Here is an 18,101-nt window from a genome sequence, read left to right as displayed (position 1 = left end):
GTTCCTACTCTATATGACATGCGACTCGTTTTATTACATTTTATTTACATTCAAAAAGAAATGCTAAAGTATATTTAATAATGACTGAAGTTATGGAAACAATTGAAGTTTTTCTTTTTGGTAAAATGAAACAATTAAAGTTTGTTTGTCAAATGTAACAGTTAGACAATCCTAGCTTGAACCAGAATCAAAATGTATCTTCAAATATAATGATGAGATAAACATTATATAGTAAACCAAATCTTCCACTTAAAAGACTTTCCCATCTCTAAAGATTTCTAAATTAATTGATTCTTTCAAATAATAGATTTTAACCATGTTTTAAACAGCAATTTGCTAATTTCAAATAACAGCTATGATTTATTTTTGGTTATGTCTCAATAATTTGTTTGAATGTTACAATTAAATCTTACTATGTTTTGTGTTCCGGTTCAAATCTATGATATTGAACTATTATTTTTTAAATTATTTTTAAAGATAGTTTCGAATTTGAAAGAACCTGTGAATTTAAAGTCCAATTTTTACGATTACAGAAAATAAAAGCAAAGTACAAATAATACTAAAATGTTAAAAATATTTTAAAAGTTTGAAAGTAAAAGCCTAAAATAGTAAAAAAAATTAAAATTTTGCAGAATAAAGTAGATTGCGAGTCTTGACGATCATTACATCACAGCTTAGAGTATCCATTTATAGATAGATAACTAAGATTCCTTTTTCCCTCGCCAGAGAAGAAACTTTTGTTTTAACTCTGCAATCTTGTACCTCTCTCTAAATCTTAATATTATACTAGATTTTGACCCGCGCTTTGGAAACGCGGAATATTTTACGATGAAAAATTTCACTAATAATTAACAAATATTTTGGTAATTTTTAAAGAGTGTGTATTTAAAATATTTTTGCATTTAAATCAGTGTTTTTAAATTCAATCCGATTGTGATTATACCGGTTAATCCGGAGATCTGACAATTCAATTTAGGTTTTTAAAATATACATATTAAAAAAATCACTAAAACCCGAGACTAACCGATTGAACTGATGGATGACCGATATGTAATCTAATTGGATTTAAATTGTAATAGTTTCATAATGTAATCTTATAATCCAAATTTTAAAGTTCATTATTTTGCAATTTATGAAATTATAACGTTTCTACAAAATTTTAAAGAGAAAATGATATATATAAAATAACTAAAATTAATTATTGTATTGTTCGGAAACATTGATAGTAGTATAAAAATATATTGTTTGGAAACATTGATAGTAGTATAAAGAAATAAGTATATTGTTTGGAAACATGGATAGTAGTATAAATAAAAAAACATTAGTGATTTAATGTAGGTTTAACTATAAAGTATAAATGTGTATTTAATTTAAAAACTTACAAAATAAATGTTAGGTCCAACAGAATGTTTCTGTTTTAATAAGATAGATACTCTCTAAATCACTCTCTCTCTCTAGACCCATTCATATTTAATCCAATAAATCTCATTTTCCGTCGACGTTCCCTGCACACTTTCTCTCTCTCCTAGCTTTTTTTCGAGACACTTGCAAGAACAAGCAAAAGAAAAAGAAAAAAGAAATCTCAACTTTTGATTTCTTGGTCTGTCCGAGAAGATGACTGTTGAACAAGATTGTGTAGCCTTGGACCAGTTTCCTGTAGGAATGAGAGTTCTTGCTGTTGACGATGACCAGACTTGTCTTCGTATCCTCGAATCATTGCTTCATCGTTGCCAATACCATGGTTCCTTTCTCTATCTCTTCCCTCTTCTTTCTTGCACCGATCATTTCATGTTTTGGGATCTGTTGATGAGTTTCTCCAAATGGGTTTTTAAGATTCAGTCCTATTTATTTTCTTGATCTGAGTTTTTTTTAATCACTAATGGAATCTTTTAAGACAAGGATTCAAATACCTACCTACCTAACCTCACGTAGAAATCCTGGTTTCTAATTGGATCTTTCCAGCATAGATCGAGTCTGAAGATTGACAATAGCCTCAAAAATCACATTTTATTTGTTTTGATCCACAACTGTAATGATTACATGTGTCACGAAAGCTTATTGTTGAATTTAATTTACTGAAAATTTAAAATTAATAAAACAGAAACTTTATGGCTGCAGTTACAACGACGAACCAGGCCCAAAAGGCTCTAGAGTTATTGAGAGAGAACAAGAACAAGTTTGATCTGGTTATTAGCGATGTTGACATGCCTGACATGGATGGTTTCAAACTGCTTGAGCTTGTTGGTCTTGAAATGGACCTACCTGTCATTAGTAAGTCAACTAATTTTTTTCATTATTATAATCAGAATGTTTCATATTTTTCTTGATTATTGATATTTGATTCTTGATTCCTGGTTTAGTTTTATGATGATTTTCTTGTTTTTTATTTTAAAAACTCTGCAGTGTTATCTGCGCATAGCGATCCAAAGTATGTGATGAAAGGAGTTACTCATGGGGCTTGTGACTATCTACTGAAACCGGTCCGTATCGAGGAGCTGAAAAACATATGGCAGCATGTGGTGAGGAGTAGATTCGATAAGAACCGTGGGAGTAATAACGGCGACAAGAAAGATGGATCGGGTAATGAAGGTGTTGCAAACTCTGATCAGAACAATGGGAGAGCAAATAGAAAACGTAAAGATCAGTACAACGAGGATGAAGACGAGGAAAGAGATGATAACGATGATCCGTCATCTCAAAAGAAGCCTCGTGTTGTTTGGACGGTTGAGCTTCACAAGAAATTTGTAGCAGCGGTTAACCAACTGGGGTTTGAGAGTAAGTTTTGTTTAAACGTCCAAATGAATTGTTTGTTAGCTCAACTTGAAAAGTATATAGTATAAAGTCTAGAGGATCGAATAACGAAACTAATATTAGGACTTAAAGCATTGATTATAGGCTTCAGAACAAACACTGTTATGTATGGTTTTAATTTCTTTTTTTTGTTCTGATTGCAGAGGCAATGCCTAAAAAGATTCTTGATCTGATGAATGTTGAGAAGCTGACTAGAGAGAATGTGGCTAGTCATCTTCAGAAGTTTCGCCTTTACTTGAAGAGGATCAGTGGGAACCAACAAGCTATTATGGCCAACTCTGACTTACATTTCTTGCAAATGAGCAATGGACTTGACGGTTTTCACCACCGACCAATTCCCGCTGGATCCGGCCAGTTCCACGGTGGAGCCGCCGCCGCTGCGGGGATGAGACCGTTCCCTCCAAACGGGATTCTTGGCCGACTCAACACTCCTTCTGGAATCGGTGGTGTCCGTAGCCTTTCTTCTTCTCCTTCTTCGGGAATGTTCTTGCAAAACCCAACCGATCTTGGAAAGTTTCACCATGTCTCATCACTTCCTCTTAACCACATTGATGGAGGAAACATACTTCAAGGGTTACCAATGCCTTTAGAGTTCGACCAGCTTCAGACAAACAACAACAAGAGCATCATCCCCGGGAACTCAATGGCGGCTTTTCCTAGCTTCCCTTCAACACAACAAAGCTCCCTTCCTAATAACAACAGCCACTTGGTTCTACAAGGTCACCCACAAGCATCTCCTTCAGCCTTCCCTGGACACCAGATCAATAAACGTTTGGAACATTGGTCAAACGCTGTATCATCATCATCCTCCACTCTTCCCCCTCCTCCTGCTCAAAACAGTAATAGCATCATGAGTCATCAGTTCGATGACGGCTCATCAAGCTATTCCATCCCATTCTGTGACTCTACAATTCCACTGGCTCCAGCCATGGATACAAATCCACGAGCTTTCTACAGAACCACGGACTTGGATTCAAATGCAAATGTGCAGCCTGGAGGAGTCTATTATGATTCATTGCAGATGAGACAATCAGGCAACTACGGTCCAACCACGGATGCTTTGTTGAGTAGTAACGCCAAGGAAGGGTTCATCGTGGGGCAGCAGAAGTTACAGAGTGGATTCATGGGAGCAGAAGCTGGTTCGTTAGATGATATAGTCAACTCCACTATGAAACAGGTGTGTGAGAGATTGATTATTCAGCATCTGATATAAAAGATTATTATTATAATGATCTCTGACATGTTTGCATTTATTGTGAATGTGACTAGGAACAGAGCCAAGGGGATTTGTCGGAAGGTGATTTGGGATATGGAGGCTTTAGCTCACTTAGAACATGCTTATGACTATGAGAGAGAACATTTAGACAACTCAGAACCATCTTTTGTGATTTGCTTTTGTCTCTTTCTTTCCCATATTTTCTTTGTAACGAAACTGTAAACTATCTTCATTTTTCTTTTTTTCTTATTTTCCCACTCGTTATAGCAATTTAGGACTCCCAATAAATAATAAAAGCGAATTCATAAATATTTTTTTACTTATTTAGTAGTTTCTCTTTTGTCTTGCAAGTTTTTCTATATGTAATAAAAGATGACAGAAATTCACTATTCTCTAGAAAATAACAGTCTGAAATAGTAATATCACTATTCGACGAAGACACAAGCCATAGACAGCAGGAGAATGAGGTATCGCTTGTGACTTGTGTGGTTTATTTTCTAATTAATCGTTGACTATATAAATTTATGAACAAAATAGTCAATTGTTAATAAATATATTTTAGATACCTTGAGTAATAAATATCTAAATCGAATTATATCCATAAATTCTAAAATATAGTTTTCGAAACGAACCAAACAGAAACACTTGCGGAAACTCAATAGATTCAAATCTTTACGCTGATTCACCTGAAATCGATTACTTCCTACCAGTAACCATCTGAGTGCCCAAAACCTACAACGAATTATCAATATATTTAGAAAGTAGAGAATACATAAAAAGAGAGTAAATTATTATCCCAAACAAAGTGATGATGACGAATAAAAAGTAGCAGAGATTCCATTGTACTCAGCGCCCCACTCGAGCTTATATTTTAAAGTCAAACCAAGTTGGCATTTTGTATGTGCATTGTACATACAGTTCTGTTTTGAAGATTGAGATCTCCAACCTGTTTATATATTTTTTATAATTTAACCAACCTAATGATTAAAAAGACTGTTTGGTAGTTATCAAGAAAATAAATTATAAAAAAACAGTTTATTCCAAATTGTTAAGTTAATTAAATTATAAAAATATGAAAAAGTTTGTACTTTTTTATTTTTCTTTTTGTCATCGAAAAAGTTTGGTAGTTGTCTAAGAAAATAAATTTTAAAACAAAATAGTAACTAAAATTCTTGTTTAAACCAAAAAAAATAAGTCACTTATTTAATTAAAATATTAAAACGCAGTTAAAAAGGAAAAATTTTGGCTATCAAGAAAATGTAAAAGTTTGTAGTTAGCAAAACATGATGTAAGAACATATCCAAGCCTACTATGTTTCCCATTCGAAATTTTGTTCAAAGTAAAAAATTCATTAACCTTATCAGGTTTTCAACTTATAGTAAAATAAAACTTGGTTATAATAAAAAAATGGAGCAATTACTACATTTTGTATTAATTTCTCTATTTTTTAGGCATCGGAAAGATTCATTCTAATTTGCGACCATTTGGCTATCAACATGGACTAATCATTTTGGAGCACAACAGTTAAAATACAGAAAGTTCAAAAAAAAAAAAAACAGTTAAAAGACAGTAACCTAAGACCTTGTGATCAGGCTCCATTGCAAAGCCATCCACACGGATATACAAAGACCTTGACGCATAAAAAATAGAGAAACCAATAAAGTTGCTTGCAAGAGCTTTGATCTGTCCAGTTCCGCTACCAAAGCCGGCCAGTCTTCTTCTTTCTTAATGAGATTAACAAGTTTCTCTGAGCTAGTAGACGTATGTCACTCCATTTCAGAATTGTCTTCTTACTTTCTAGGTTGCGGTGACTTTCCTCTGTTACTGAGTTTTGATGACTTTGAATTCTCTGAGCTAAAGTTATGATTCTCTGTTCTCAGAAGTTAGGTTTGAATAATAAGATATCAACCAGATAACCAGATAACCAGATGGTATTAGAATCAACACATGACAAAGAAGTTAAAGGTACCACCAAAGTTGGAGAATCATTTAAACACCACCTAACTGTTCTTCTTGGACATTAAAACAAAACACAAGCCTAAAAAGATCCAGAATCAAATATAGAGACTCCTCATTAGGAGGACCCTTCCGAACTTTCTGAAAAGGAATAAGCTTCAATTCCGGTACAAGGCGTGATAGTGGAGGACTTCAAGTGAGAAGCGTGTCTGATGATAAAACTCACGAAGTCTCTCTCTTCTTGACTTCCCCTGTACTCTGCATACTCGAACGTTTCAAGGCTCTCCAACAAACATGTAGGAACAGAGATCTCGCTGCTGTTCCAGTTAATTGGTTCATACTTCTTGAAACGTATCTCTTTCTGAAAAAAAAACAAAAGAGAGAGTTAATAAGACAACACCACAACATAGATCGCTTTTTAGATAGAAAAAAATTAGTCAAAGACTTACGGAGACACGGAGATTAAGAACTCGGAGAGTAGGAGAATCACGGAGCAGCCGGAAAAGCAACTTGGACCAATAATCAAAACGTATACATAACTTCAGATGTTCAAGCCGATCGAAGAATATACCATCATGATACATAAACTGCAAAACAACACACATTAGTGTTTCTAAGTGAAAATGTAATAAAGAACAATGAATTTTATTACCTCATCTGAAACGATGTTGAATGACACGCACAAGGAAAGGCGTTTTGACAGATGTGATCGAATCGAAAATACTAAACAGATAATACTGGACAGTAATGTCAGCCTCTTCAACCTCAGGCATATGCCTAACCAAGTAGGAGTAGTTTATCATATAGTCCTCGACTTTGAAATACTTGATAGATGGAGTCACTATCACATACTCATCAACGAAAGGAGGCAATCCCTGAACTATCGGTAAGGTCAACCTCAGCAATGATGGACTAATAACAGCAATGGTTTTCAAGTTGTCCTGGCCACTTCGTTCAATAATAAGATCTTCGAGAACGGGGCAGTAGGATATGAGCAGACGAAAGCAATCACGCGTCCGAGATGCAGAGTTTTCAACGAAGGGAGAGAAACGGTCCGAGGAACATCCACGAGAATCTTCTCGCCGTTGAGTTTCAAAGTCGCTAGCGATTCGCAGGTGTACAGGCTGCTCGGCAGTAACAAACAAGGTTCTCCAAACCAACAATGTTGACAGTCGATGTCTAGCTCAGCGATGAATCGACAAACCGTGATTCCAACCCATCGAGTGATGTCTTCGGGTTGAAACGATGAATAACAATTGAGGAGAAAGCTCTCTATGACCGGAGGTTTGAGTAGTGGCAGATTCTTGTTGATAAATTCCTTAATTGCAAGGCGTGATTCGTACTTGTTATCCACGAACTCGAGTTTGGGCACCCAGGTCCAAATAAACTCCCATCGTTTAGACAAAACGCTAGTAGAAACAGCGACTTTTGTGGGAACAAAGGTTAGTATCTTGACCAGTAACTCATCGGATAGTCCACTGATTCTGTCCATACCTTCACAAAACACTAGAAAAGTGTTGAAATGTTGAAAGTTAGAACACTACAGAACCCCAGAAAAAAAAAATACAATTTTCACTGAACGGTAATAGGACAAAGCTAACACAGAGAAACAAAGTAAAACCCTAGAAAAAGCTTTTAAATGTTGGGGAAGAAAATAACCTGTTAACTGTTAAGTCTAGTGGAGGCACGATCTCTTCTGAATGAGAAGACAAAATCAGAAACACTCGGAGAACTGTGAACGCATTTGTCGAGAGCGTTAACCTGTCGACGACTACTGACTGTCTAAAATTCAGAAAGAGAATGACGAAGGAGAGAAGTAAGTGAAAGCAGAAGAAACTGTAATGGGCTTCAAGATGTAGAGCCCATTAATATTATTTTAGTGGACCTGAACCCAAAACTGACCCAAAAAAACAAACAAATAGAATCAGACAATCAGCTAGGGTTTCGAGATGCAGAGCTCTTTGGATTGACCAACGACGTTTGTCTCTGAAATGGAGAGTTTCGACTCCGAGGACGACGACAATGTACTCACCAACAGCACTTCGAGGAAGAGGCAACGTTCTCCGACCGAACGCACAGCGACGCTGCAGGATCTGGATGTTACAGACTGTCCCATTTGCTTTCATCCTCTCACCATTCCCATCTTCCAGGTTACATGTCTCAATCTATTTTTACCTGAACCGCACTTCTCCTCTCACAGTGTCCTTTTTGTGGCCTGTAGTGTGATAATGGCCATATAGCATGCTCCACTTGCTGCGAAAAGCTGAGCCAGAAGTGTGCAACATGCACCTTACCAACCCTTTCCCGCAACAGAGCGATGGAGCGGGTTATTGAACTACTTACAGTTCGATGCCCCAATGCTGGTTGCTCCGTGGTCGTCTCTTGTTCCGAAACATCATCACATGTCAATAATCACTGTCCTTTCACCCAACGTAATTGCCCCTTTAGCGGCTGTGACTTTACTTGCTCCTTCAAGGATTTATACAAACACAGCCTCGCTAAACACAGCCTTGCCGCACCTTGCGTTGCTAAACTTCACAAGTCCTTTCCCTCGCGCATGTTTAAATGTGGAACACCCGAGCCTCTGTATTTTGCAACGGATAAGAGGACCATTCTAAAGGAACGGACTACACAAGGAGAAGGAGAAATTGTGGTTGTGGAGTGGTTCGACATGCCAGACGGTCGGGTGCTCTATGCATGCTGTATTGGACCCGGAGCAGACAAGTTCTCCTACCAACTGAAGCTGACTTCAGTTTACGGTGATGACTTGTTGTTTAACTCAAACCTCAAAAGAGTCTGTGAAGTGAGCAATGAACCACCACGTGCGCGTTTTATGTTGGCTCCTTCATGTATGTTGCCTTACCGCGAGTGTTCTATATGCATCAAGCGGGAAACTCAGTAGGATCATCAAGACGCTACTACACTCTTCATCACTCATCATTAGTCATCAACCACACTGATGCTCTTAACTAATATATGTTTTGTACTGTAATCGCTATTTAATGTGTGATGTTGATCTACTTTTAAGTTGTGTGAATTAAGTTGACTTTTATCCAAAATCGTTGTAACTGCTCTTTTACCAAACCAAATGAATATGTAATAGAGAAAATTACCAGGACTAACTCACCGTATCCTTCTTTCGGGTCTTCCTTTGTACCCTTTAAACTCCGAAGTTTTAAGACTCTGGAACAATCATTCTGGAGCAGAGCTCTGGTTAGTGTTCCAGCTACCAGCTTCATATATATATATATCAGTTTAGTTTAGTTTTATTTTGTTAGAAACATGCTTAATTTTGTTAAACTGTTATAAAATACAGTTATTTATAATATAATTTCGTTAGCATCAGTTTTTATTGATATAAATTATGTATCATTTTAATAAGTGATATTAATCAAAATAATAAATGTATCAGTTCTTTAATTGATATAAATGTATATAATATTATCAGTTTTGTTAAAATGATACCAATTCTTAGAGACTATATCATTTTATCAAAGTGATATCTAAACTAAATAATAACATCAAATATTTTAATTGATTTAAAATTATCTGTATTTATATCATTTCTGGATAAGTGATTTTAAATACTATCGCTTATTTTATGATACAATTTAATCTATTTAGTGCACTCTTTTTGTAGTATAGTATCAGCAAAAATAAGCAAAATTTTTATTTTTCGTATCAAAAACTAGAAAAAATCTCTCAAAATAAGTTTGAGAGTGTTTCATAGTATTTCTAGTCAGTATAAACTGTTCAGTAGTGTCGTATGAAAGTGTATCATGATTTTATATTGGAATTCTAATTTGTTTATGATATATTGTAGTACGTAGCGAATATAAAGAATTAAGAAAATATATTTCATATTTAGACTTTATGTCTAGTTTGTGAAAACATTTTCATATGTTTTTCTTTTTGTCTATTTTTTTAACATTGTTTATATCATGTTGATTTTCAAACATCCTACATGGTTTTAGGAATCATTTTCCTCTTATTTCTGTTTCGGACTGTTAGTTCTGATAGCGAAGTCCCCCCTTGTTAGGGACTAGTTTTGCGGGGAATTTACTTCCATCGGTTGTTTTGGGGGTTCTCTTCTTAGCTAGTGTTGTATCCACAATAAATCTCACTTTATATCTTTCACAGAAAAATAATTTCAGAGTAAATTAAAAAGATTTTTCCTTACTTTCTTAAAATGGAGGGACAATCGAACCACCTCAAAAATTCTTAAACAAGAACCACAACTTTGTAACTATTTGTATTATCAAAAAAATTATTTGTCTTTAGAACCTCTAATATGGAGTATAACGTTAACAAAATGCTATAACTTATTTCTCAAAAGAAACAAAATGCTATAACTTTTTATACTGAAAACCGTTGGAAGTTGGACACTCGTTGAATTTGAGAAGAACCGACAACCATTTTCGTACGTTGTTTGATTTCTTTAATATATACTTTCTTCTATTTGTTGACTTACGGGGAAGACGAATCTCGGAGATAAAACAAAAAAAAGTTGTCATTCATGCACATGTTTAATGGTAGTATTTTTTTGTTTGTTTTGGTTAATGAGTTTAAGAGTTAGTATTGGCTTTTACCAAAAAAAAGAAGTAGTATTGGCGGCTACTGTTGGGCGACTGATTGTGACGTATTTTGAATTACGTTTAAAATATTTTGATTGAGAAAAAAAACGTTTAAAATATTTTCTTTTTTGAAGTAATTTGGTACTGTAAATAGTAATGAAGAAAACGATGAACAATTACATTTCTTTTACTTCCTAAAACACCAAATCAACTCTCACTTGCAAAAATTACATGTATAAACACTCTAAGACAGTTGTGAAAAAAAAGTTCTCAGAAACAATCGGAATGACTTTGTTCTGTTATGCAAAACTAAATCATATTGTTATGTTCACATGGATATAGATCCATGTTCAGAGCCGTGCTTATCCCTTGTTGAGAAAGGTAATGGCCTTAGGCCCCATAATTTTTAGTTAATATTTAGGACCCCATTTTATATATAAAATGCATTAGTTAGTGTTATATATGTTTACATACATACTGTACATAAAGAGTTTGATTGTATATATCTTTTTTTCTAGATTTTTGTTTGGATTCTCTTTTTGGATTTCAATTATAAGCATAGTCACTATATTTACTATTTTAGTTTTCTGTGAACATACCAAAATCTTATATGAAGAGATCATTTAAGGAGAAAATTGCCTTAAATGTTGTAGAAAAAAAATTGTCTTAGGCTCTTGAAAACATTCGCACGGTACTGTCCATGTTTTAGGATCTATTTGAATGCTTTAAAAAAAGAGTACATAGGAGATCTCATGATGATGCTCCTGAATTCAATCAAATTGAAAAAATTCAAAAAGAAAAAAAAATCTCAGGGAAACAAAAGAGAAAATGAAGAACGAAGAAATTACAAACTCACGTTCACTATTTTCTTGGTTGAGTCTTCCTCTGCAACATTTCTGTATTTAAATTGTTTCTTTGATTAACATGACTAACTCCCCTCATCTTCTTCCATTTGTCTTCACATTATTGGTTTTATCCTTTTTTTGTAAATGATCAACAAAGATAACCCAGTAGTTTTTTTTTAATTCAGAACCGGCTCTGAGTAAATCTAATGAAACATTGGTTTTAAATTTCTAAAACTTTTTTTTTTAAATTACATAGACAAAAGGTCTCAAAAAGAATTTTTAGGCTCCTAAATTTATCCAAAATTTTTTACTGAAACTTTTAAAATTATCACATATATTCCCTTAGACCTCAGGACCAACCCTGCTTTTATTGCATGCTCTTGACTCTTGACGCTACTTTAATTTACCCTCTTTGTAAGGTTTGAAATTTATTTATTTATTCATCTTTGTTGTTTTGGGATTTAGATGCACCGACAAACTCGAGCAGAAGGAGGAAAATACAAAGGACTCTCTTCACATTAATAGAAACAAGATGTCAATGGTTGATCCACATTTACGCATTCTTTATCAAGGCTCATTCATATATATTTTTTTTGACAATGCTGTGAAAGCAAACGTTATCAATTTTCTCATTACTAGCCATACAGAACTTGGATGTCTTCTAGGATTGGCTAGAATCAGTTGCAAATATGAGATGATCTCCATCTCTTATAACATCTACATCATCAATCTCTGCCATGTTCTGATCTTTGCTCATAACTTTGGCAGCAACAATACCAAACTTGATGGAACCCAATTCTAGCAGTTCCTTGAAACTCCCTGGAAGCAGCACCAGCTTCCCTGCTACCTCATCTTTCCCTTTACAACTAACCGTCACCCTCACCGGGTTTACGGCTCTGCTTTCGTCCACCGTGGCTAGCCCGTTCTTCTGCACGTTTTGACTAGCTAATATCCCAAACAACGAGTTGTCGAAGTTGTTTGTTTTCCGTCTTGGCCTTGTTTCCGTGATCCTAAAAGACACCTCTCTTGATGGAGGGCGGATGTTAGGTTCGCTAGTCCCTCTTCCTAGGAACCGTATCGCGGTTTTGAGTATAGGAACCGAGGCACTCGAGTCAATATGCGCCCTCTCATGTGTTTTTTCTCGGAACAGTGCTTTAATCTCCTCATGCCCTTGTTGCTCAGCAAGATCCTTGGCCGTCCATTTATGCATATCTTGTTTGTTAACGTCCGCACCTTGCTCGAGGAGATACTTTACCATTTCAATATTCCCTTCGCATACAGCAGCATGGAGTGCAGTGGTCCCCGTGGCTCTTGGACGGGTAACATCTCCACCATGTAGAACTATTTCTTTTAGTAGCCTCAAGTTGCCCTGTTCAGCCGCCGTGCATGCAAAATGACCCACATCCCCTGCCTCTATGGTAGCACCATGTTCCAACAGTACTTTTACAACTTTCTCATGCCCTTCCACCATTGCTTCCCATAATGGTATGTTCCCTTCCGCGTCTGCATTTTACATTATGGTAAAAGCAGCTCGTCAAATACCTAAAATGAAAGCTGAAGCATCTGAAGCTGAACAATGTTTTTTAGCAAGTACCTCTACAGTTAGGGTCTGCATGGTACTCCAACAAATGAAGGACACAGTTGAGACTTCCTTTTGATGCTGCTATATGCTGTTTCAAGACAGGAAAATAAAGAATGCAAGTTAGACTCCAGAGAGCTTAGATGGAAATAAAAGTGAAGTTCACTGACCAGAGGCGTTCTGCCATTGTTATCAGAATCATTTGGATCTTGTCCTCTCTTTAGTAACTGAAGTAAAAGCAAATCATCTTCTCTCATCGCAGCGAAGCATAAGTTGATAGGAAGATCCAGTTTACCCTTTGCAAGCATGTTTTCTGTTTCCAGTAGAACACTCGCCATCACGGGATCATTCATTTCTTTTAAATGCTGTTCTCAAAGAGAATAAAAGAGTTAAAAACATTGTGCATGCAAAAAGTTTGAACTATACTTAAAACATTTGTAAAAGATTTGTTTTGCTCTCACCTGAAGTAAGTTATTCATGATTATGGTACCATCTCCAACATTAGCCTGAATGATATTTAAGAAAGTTGTACGGTTCATACGCAATAGTTGGCACAACCGTTTTGTCCTGACAGTAAACAGTTGTGGTTTGTAACACAACACACCTATCTCCCCTATGATGTCTCCAGCTTTAACCTCTTTCACAGGCTGAAATTCTCCATAAAACCACATTTTATGAATGCTTAACTTTCCATGATCACATGCTTAGATAAACGAGAAAACATAAAACGGTGACTTACATTTTCTGTTCCACCCTCTTGAACAACCAATTGGTCCTGTACCATAACAAAAGTGTGCAAAGAGGTAAAATCATCTTGCATTCTTATAATATATATATTTTTTTTTTTGGCATCTATTCTTATAATATATTTAATATTTCTATTCAACAACAAGGAGTAAAGAGTTTTGTAGAAGATTATTACCGCAGTACCATTCACAAGGATGTAGAAGTCTGTTGGCGCTTCGTTCTGCAAGATTACATCTTCTTTTGGTGGGAAGTACTCAGCTTTCATTTCTGAGACCTATAGGTAAAGAATGAGATGAAATTACTACTGTAAATGGGATAGGAGCATGCTTTTTTAAAATAGTTTACCAGCTGGAAAAGCAAGTCATTGGATACTCCGCGGAACAGGTATACTTTATCCATAAGGCCGTAGAAAAGGAAGTGTGATATGCTCGATCTAATTGCTTTTGGGAGTGCATCAAGAGTCTCTTGCTGTTGCAGCCCCTCAGAGTCTGTCCGATACTTCAAACATAAATGTGCAAGCATCTGATCTTGCAAACGAGGTGGCAGATGGTTCCTATGAGCGAAGTTTGAAGCAGCTTGTATTGTATCTCTCTAGACAAAAGGAGAGAACCAAGTTTGTAATTGTCATATAATATAGCCTTGTGTACGTAGTTAAACATATAGTTAGGTGATGAAAATGATAACTTACAAAGTTTCTTGTCCGACTCGTTCCATGGACTACCAAATTGGTCATGTTACCAATCAAGTATGCTGTTAATCCGAGGTTGAAGAGCATATAGAAAATGTCGAATATCATCTCCTTGGTGTTCACTGGATGCAAATCACCGTAACCAACAGTGGTAAGAGTAGTGATGGACCAGTACATGGATGTCACGTATCGCATCCCCAAGCTTTCCTCAGCGAATTTTGCGTTACCAGCTCCAATCCAGGTCTTTGCTGGGTCACGGTGCCGTGCAGCGATAAGGTAATAGAAACATGCAGCACAATGAACCGCAAAGATAGTGACCTGCAAGATCCTCCAACTAACGAGTTACTACATTGAGAGTGGTGTGGTTTATTTAGGTAAAGAGACATTAATATGTTTTGATGATCTTACACAAACGAGTTTTGCACACCGGACCCAAAAATAGTTGAAGTTGCGATCTTTTTCAAGCCTGTTCAAAGACAATGTTAAGATTCTGAGAGTAGAAGGAAATAATAAAATGTTATTGATATGTTACCTGGCAAACAAGGCACCAACTCTTCGAAGACGCCAAAGCCGAAGCATGTTAAATAATCCATAAGACTGGGATGAGATTCTCACAGCCAACTCTGAGGGGATAGTTGATATGAGGTCGAGGACGAACCAAGAACGCAAGTACTTGAAGGCAATCAATTTACGATCATCCACAAGTAGGTAAGTTGATTTATCGAGGTAACCAACAAAGAAAGTCATGATGATATCGATCGCAAAGAATCCATTCACAATGTTATCGGTGATAGAGAGTGGTGGCCTTGGCTTTCTCAAGAACCCGAACTCAAAAGGGGAAACCCATGCAGTATAAACCACAAGAACCACTAGGAAAGCCTCCCATATCCTGCATTCAAAACTTCCATTTTCAGTCTCTACTCAATAATCATCATTCCATAGTTTATTTGTTATTGTTTGTAGCCTTAAAGTGTTGTTGTTTGGTGATGCTATGATACACGAAATAAAAGTATTTCTACTTTTTTATTATCTTATTTGATAAGATTGGATCAGTTGTTGAAATCAAGGCATTGAATTCTGCAAATACACTATATCATTTATTATTTCCCCCACATTCACGTGTTCATTAACATGTTATGGTCAAAAGCGAAGGGGCTTTAAGCCAAATTAGCCAACCAACCAATGTGATAAAGAACGCTTTGAATTTTCTACATTTGCCTGTTAAATGAGAACGATAGGAACTAGAATTTGAATATTCTAAATGTTGAATAAAAAGGAGCTACAATTGTCTGGTAAATTAAATAACAAAAAATGAGTATAGTATAATCTCTTTTCTGAGAAGAGAAAATAATCCAAAATTTCGTCAAAAAAAAAATAATAATCCAAAAAGCTGTGCAATTTGACAAAAAATGGTTAAGCGGATTGGTATATTTTGACATAAAGTAGATATCTATACAATTTATTATAGTTTACGAAAAAAGTAAAATATTATTGTGCTATTTCATTGAGACATCTTTCAAATACATTTATTTGTAATCAAATGGTAATGGAGCAGTAAGAATAGTTACCCTTGATAAAATTTAGGGTTAATTAGTTATATAGCCAAGCTTTAGAATAAAGCTTACAGTCATCGTATTTTACAATATAATCAGTATTTTTTAGAAGAAAATACATGTATATATTACACATAATCACTTTTGTGTATACTATTTTTATGTTTATATCACATAATTTTGTTTCATTTACTATAAATTCTATATCACTAACTTGAAACTATTAAATAGAATGGATTAATTGCTTAGCATAGCTAATATGAAATAAATATAACTTTACAATCATATAAATGTATGAAAATAACTGTGTCATATTAATATATAGAATAGATAGTGGTTTCAAAAAATTATTATATATATATATATATAAAAGACGGAATCTATGTTCTAAATAGAATGAAATTTTTTACTTTATCACTAAATGTTAATATATTTTACAAAACAATAGTTTTTAATTTAAAACATGTTAGATACAGAAAAATTTAAATTTTCAAATGACATTACATATTTAAATTATCATATTTTAAGGGATGGTCAGTTTCAAAAAAAAAATATTTTAAGGGATGAAAAGTAATTAAAATGAAGGGAAAAGAATTTAATAATAGAGATATATTTAAAAAGAAAATAAATATAAAAAGAAGTAAAAAATTTTAAATGCTCAACTCGTATATCACCAATAGTTTAATATATATTACACACTAGTATATTCTAACCATCCCACTATTATGATTATTTTATTAATTATAGCTCTAGGGTGGTTGTATTGTTGTTATCTTAGTACTAAATTTCTTTTGTATTGTTATTATATTACTTTTTGGTCGGCCGTCCAAAAAGAGTATTACGTGGGTGTATGATTACTCTTCTTATTACTTTTATTCCCATCTAATCTAATTATAAAAAAAAATTACGATTCCAACAAAAAAAATTGTTCTTAGGGGAAGAAAGTTGAACTTTGGTATGTCCGATCCTCGGAAATCAAATAATAAGAAGAATCAAGTTAACTGTACTTTTTTGAAAATTAAGTCAACTGTACTTATGAAGAACAAACAAGAAGTGGCAAAAAAAGACAGAGAGACCTGTAATTATGATTGTAAGGAGACACGACGAATCTTCTTAGCTTAATTCGCCGGTTGCTTCTAGCTCCAAGTGATGGTAAGATCCCAGTAGAAAGACTGAAATGACTACTCTCTCTCGAAAGCTGTTCGATCTCATCTATATCGTGTCTCGCTCTACTCCTGAGACTCCCCATGCTTTTTCTTCTTCTTCACCGATCTCTCTCTTTCTTTACCGATCTTATCCCTCTCTCAGGACTGTTCTTTTCTCTTCACGACTGTTCTTTTCTCTACGGGTTTCCGTATAAGAGGCCAGAGTACGTGTTAATATTGGGAGTGCCATCTCTGACCTTGGCTCCTTGATTTTCAAGAAAATGTGGCTGCTTTCTGTATCAGTAGGACCCACCAACACGTCGTAGCATTAATTGTTGTTTTCTCTAATCGTAATTAAATAGAATAGAATATCTCTTTGCCTAGTAGTAGTAGTAAAAGCTGTATTACCATATTAAAAACATCTGGGGAAAAAAGATAATAAAAATAATAATGGACGAAAGAGGAAGAGTTGACTCAAAACGATATTGTAATAAGTTCAGCTGGACAGGTTGAGATCAGCTCTTATTGCTTCTCCACGATCAAAATCATTTCAACCGACTGAAACTGTTCTTAATTAGGTACACCTTCCAGATAAGTATCTACCGTGTATAGACATGCACTCATCCCCTTTGGGGAAGACAAGCTAAAATGATCGACAAGAATCTCAGAGACCTTATAATATCTCAAATGATCGACAAGAATCTCAGAGACCTTATAATATCTCAAATGATCGACAAGAATCTCAGAGACCTTATAATATCTCTTTTTGTGGTGAAGCAACATGACTTATTTTTGGCACACGCTCAAACATAAACTAAAAGCGTAAAAACTTAAAATTACACTAGCTAAAAAGAAGAAACTGAACCAGGACGAGTTATTCTGGTGGTGTACGGCTTGCGGTTTCGGTTTCAAGTACGGTTCCCGGTTCGATTCGCACTGGCCACCAAGAAATTTATATGCGGATTTATTCTGTCGCCCGAGATCAAA

General features: G+C 35.1%; 3 protein-coding genes and 1 pseudogene across 4 annotated transcripts; 2 read left to right on the top strand and 2 right to left on the bottom strand.

The window, feature by feature from the left end:
* The first annotated feature begins 1,439 nt into the window (after positions 1–1,439).
* On the top strand, positions 1,440–4,338 carry LOC108850804 (two-component response regulator ARR12). Of its 2 annotated transcripts, none has more exons than XM_057009797.1 (5): positions 1,440–1,741; positions 2,119–2,271; positions 2,404–2,775; positions 2,955–3,988; positions 4,087–4,338. In XM_057009797.1, exons 1-5 carry the CDS (start codon positions 1,615–1,617, stop codon positions 4,153–4,155), a joined length of 1,755 nt encoding a protein of 584 aa, XP_056865777.1. In that variant the 5' UTR covers positions 1,440–1,614; the 3' UTR covers positions 4,156–4,338. The 2 variants fall into 2 exon arrangements, with proteins under 2 accessions (XP_056865777.1, XP_056865776.1); XM_057009796.1 differs by having other exon boundaries at positions 1,442–1,741; positions 4,081–4,338.
* Positions 4,339–5,924: 1,586 nt separating this feature from the next.
* LOC108851736 (FBD-associated F-box protein At2g26860-like) lies at positions 5,925–7,777 on the bottom strand (annotated as a pseudogene).
* A 135-nt stretch (positions 7,778–7,912) lies between these two features.
* LOC108853728 (putative E3 ubiquitin-protein ligase SINA-like 9) lies at positions 7,913–9,053 on the top strand. Its single transcript, XM_018627162.2, has 2 exons — positions 7,913–8,133; positions 8,205–9,053. Exons 1-2 carry the CDS (start codon positions 7,975–7,977, stop codon positions 8,883–8,885), a joined length of 840 nt encoding a protein of 279 aa, XP_018482664.2. The 5' UTR covers positions 7,913–7,974; the 3' UTR covers positions 8,886–9,053.
* Positions 9,054–11,898: 2,845 nt separating this feature from the next.
* LOC108854778 (potassium channel AKT1) lies at positions 11,899–17,376 on the bottom strand. The gene is made up of 11 exons (XM_018628435.2): positions 17,046–17,376; positions 14,949–15,305; positions 14,825–14,882; positions 14,417–14,734; positions 14,074–14,319; positions 13,904–14,002; positions 13,721–13,756; positions 13,443–13,628; positions 13,152–13,346; positions 12,997–13,072; positions 11,899–12,905 (listed from the first exon to the last, which is right to left on the bottom strand). Exons 1-11 carry the CDS (start codon positions 17,216–17,218, stop codon positions 12,064–12,066), a joined length of 2,586 nt encoding a protein of 861 aa, XP_018483937.1. The 5' UTR covers positions 17,219–17,376; the 3' UTR covers positions 11,899–12,063.
* Between the last annotated feature and the right edge of the window lie 725 nt (positions 17,377–18,101).

Source organism: Raphanus sativus, chromosome 4, assembly GCF_000801105.2.
Source record: "Raphanus sativus cultivar WK10039 chromosome 4, ASM80110v3, whole genome shotgun sequence".
Lineage (NCBI taxonomy): Eukaryota > Viridiplantae > Streptophyta > Magnoliopsida > Brassicales > Brassicaceae > Raphanus > Raphanus sativus.
This window is presented reverse-complemented; position numbering and strand designations above follow the sequence as displayed.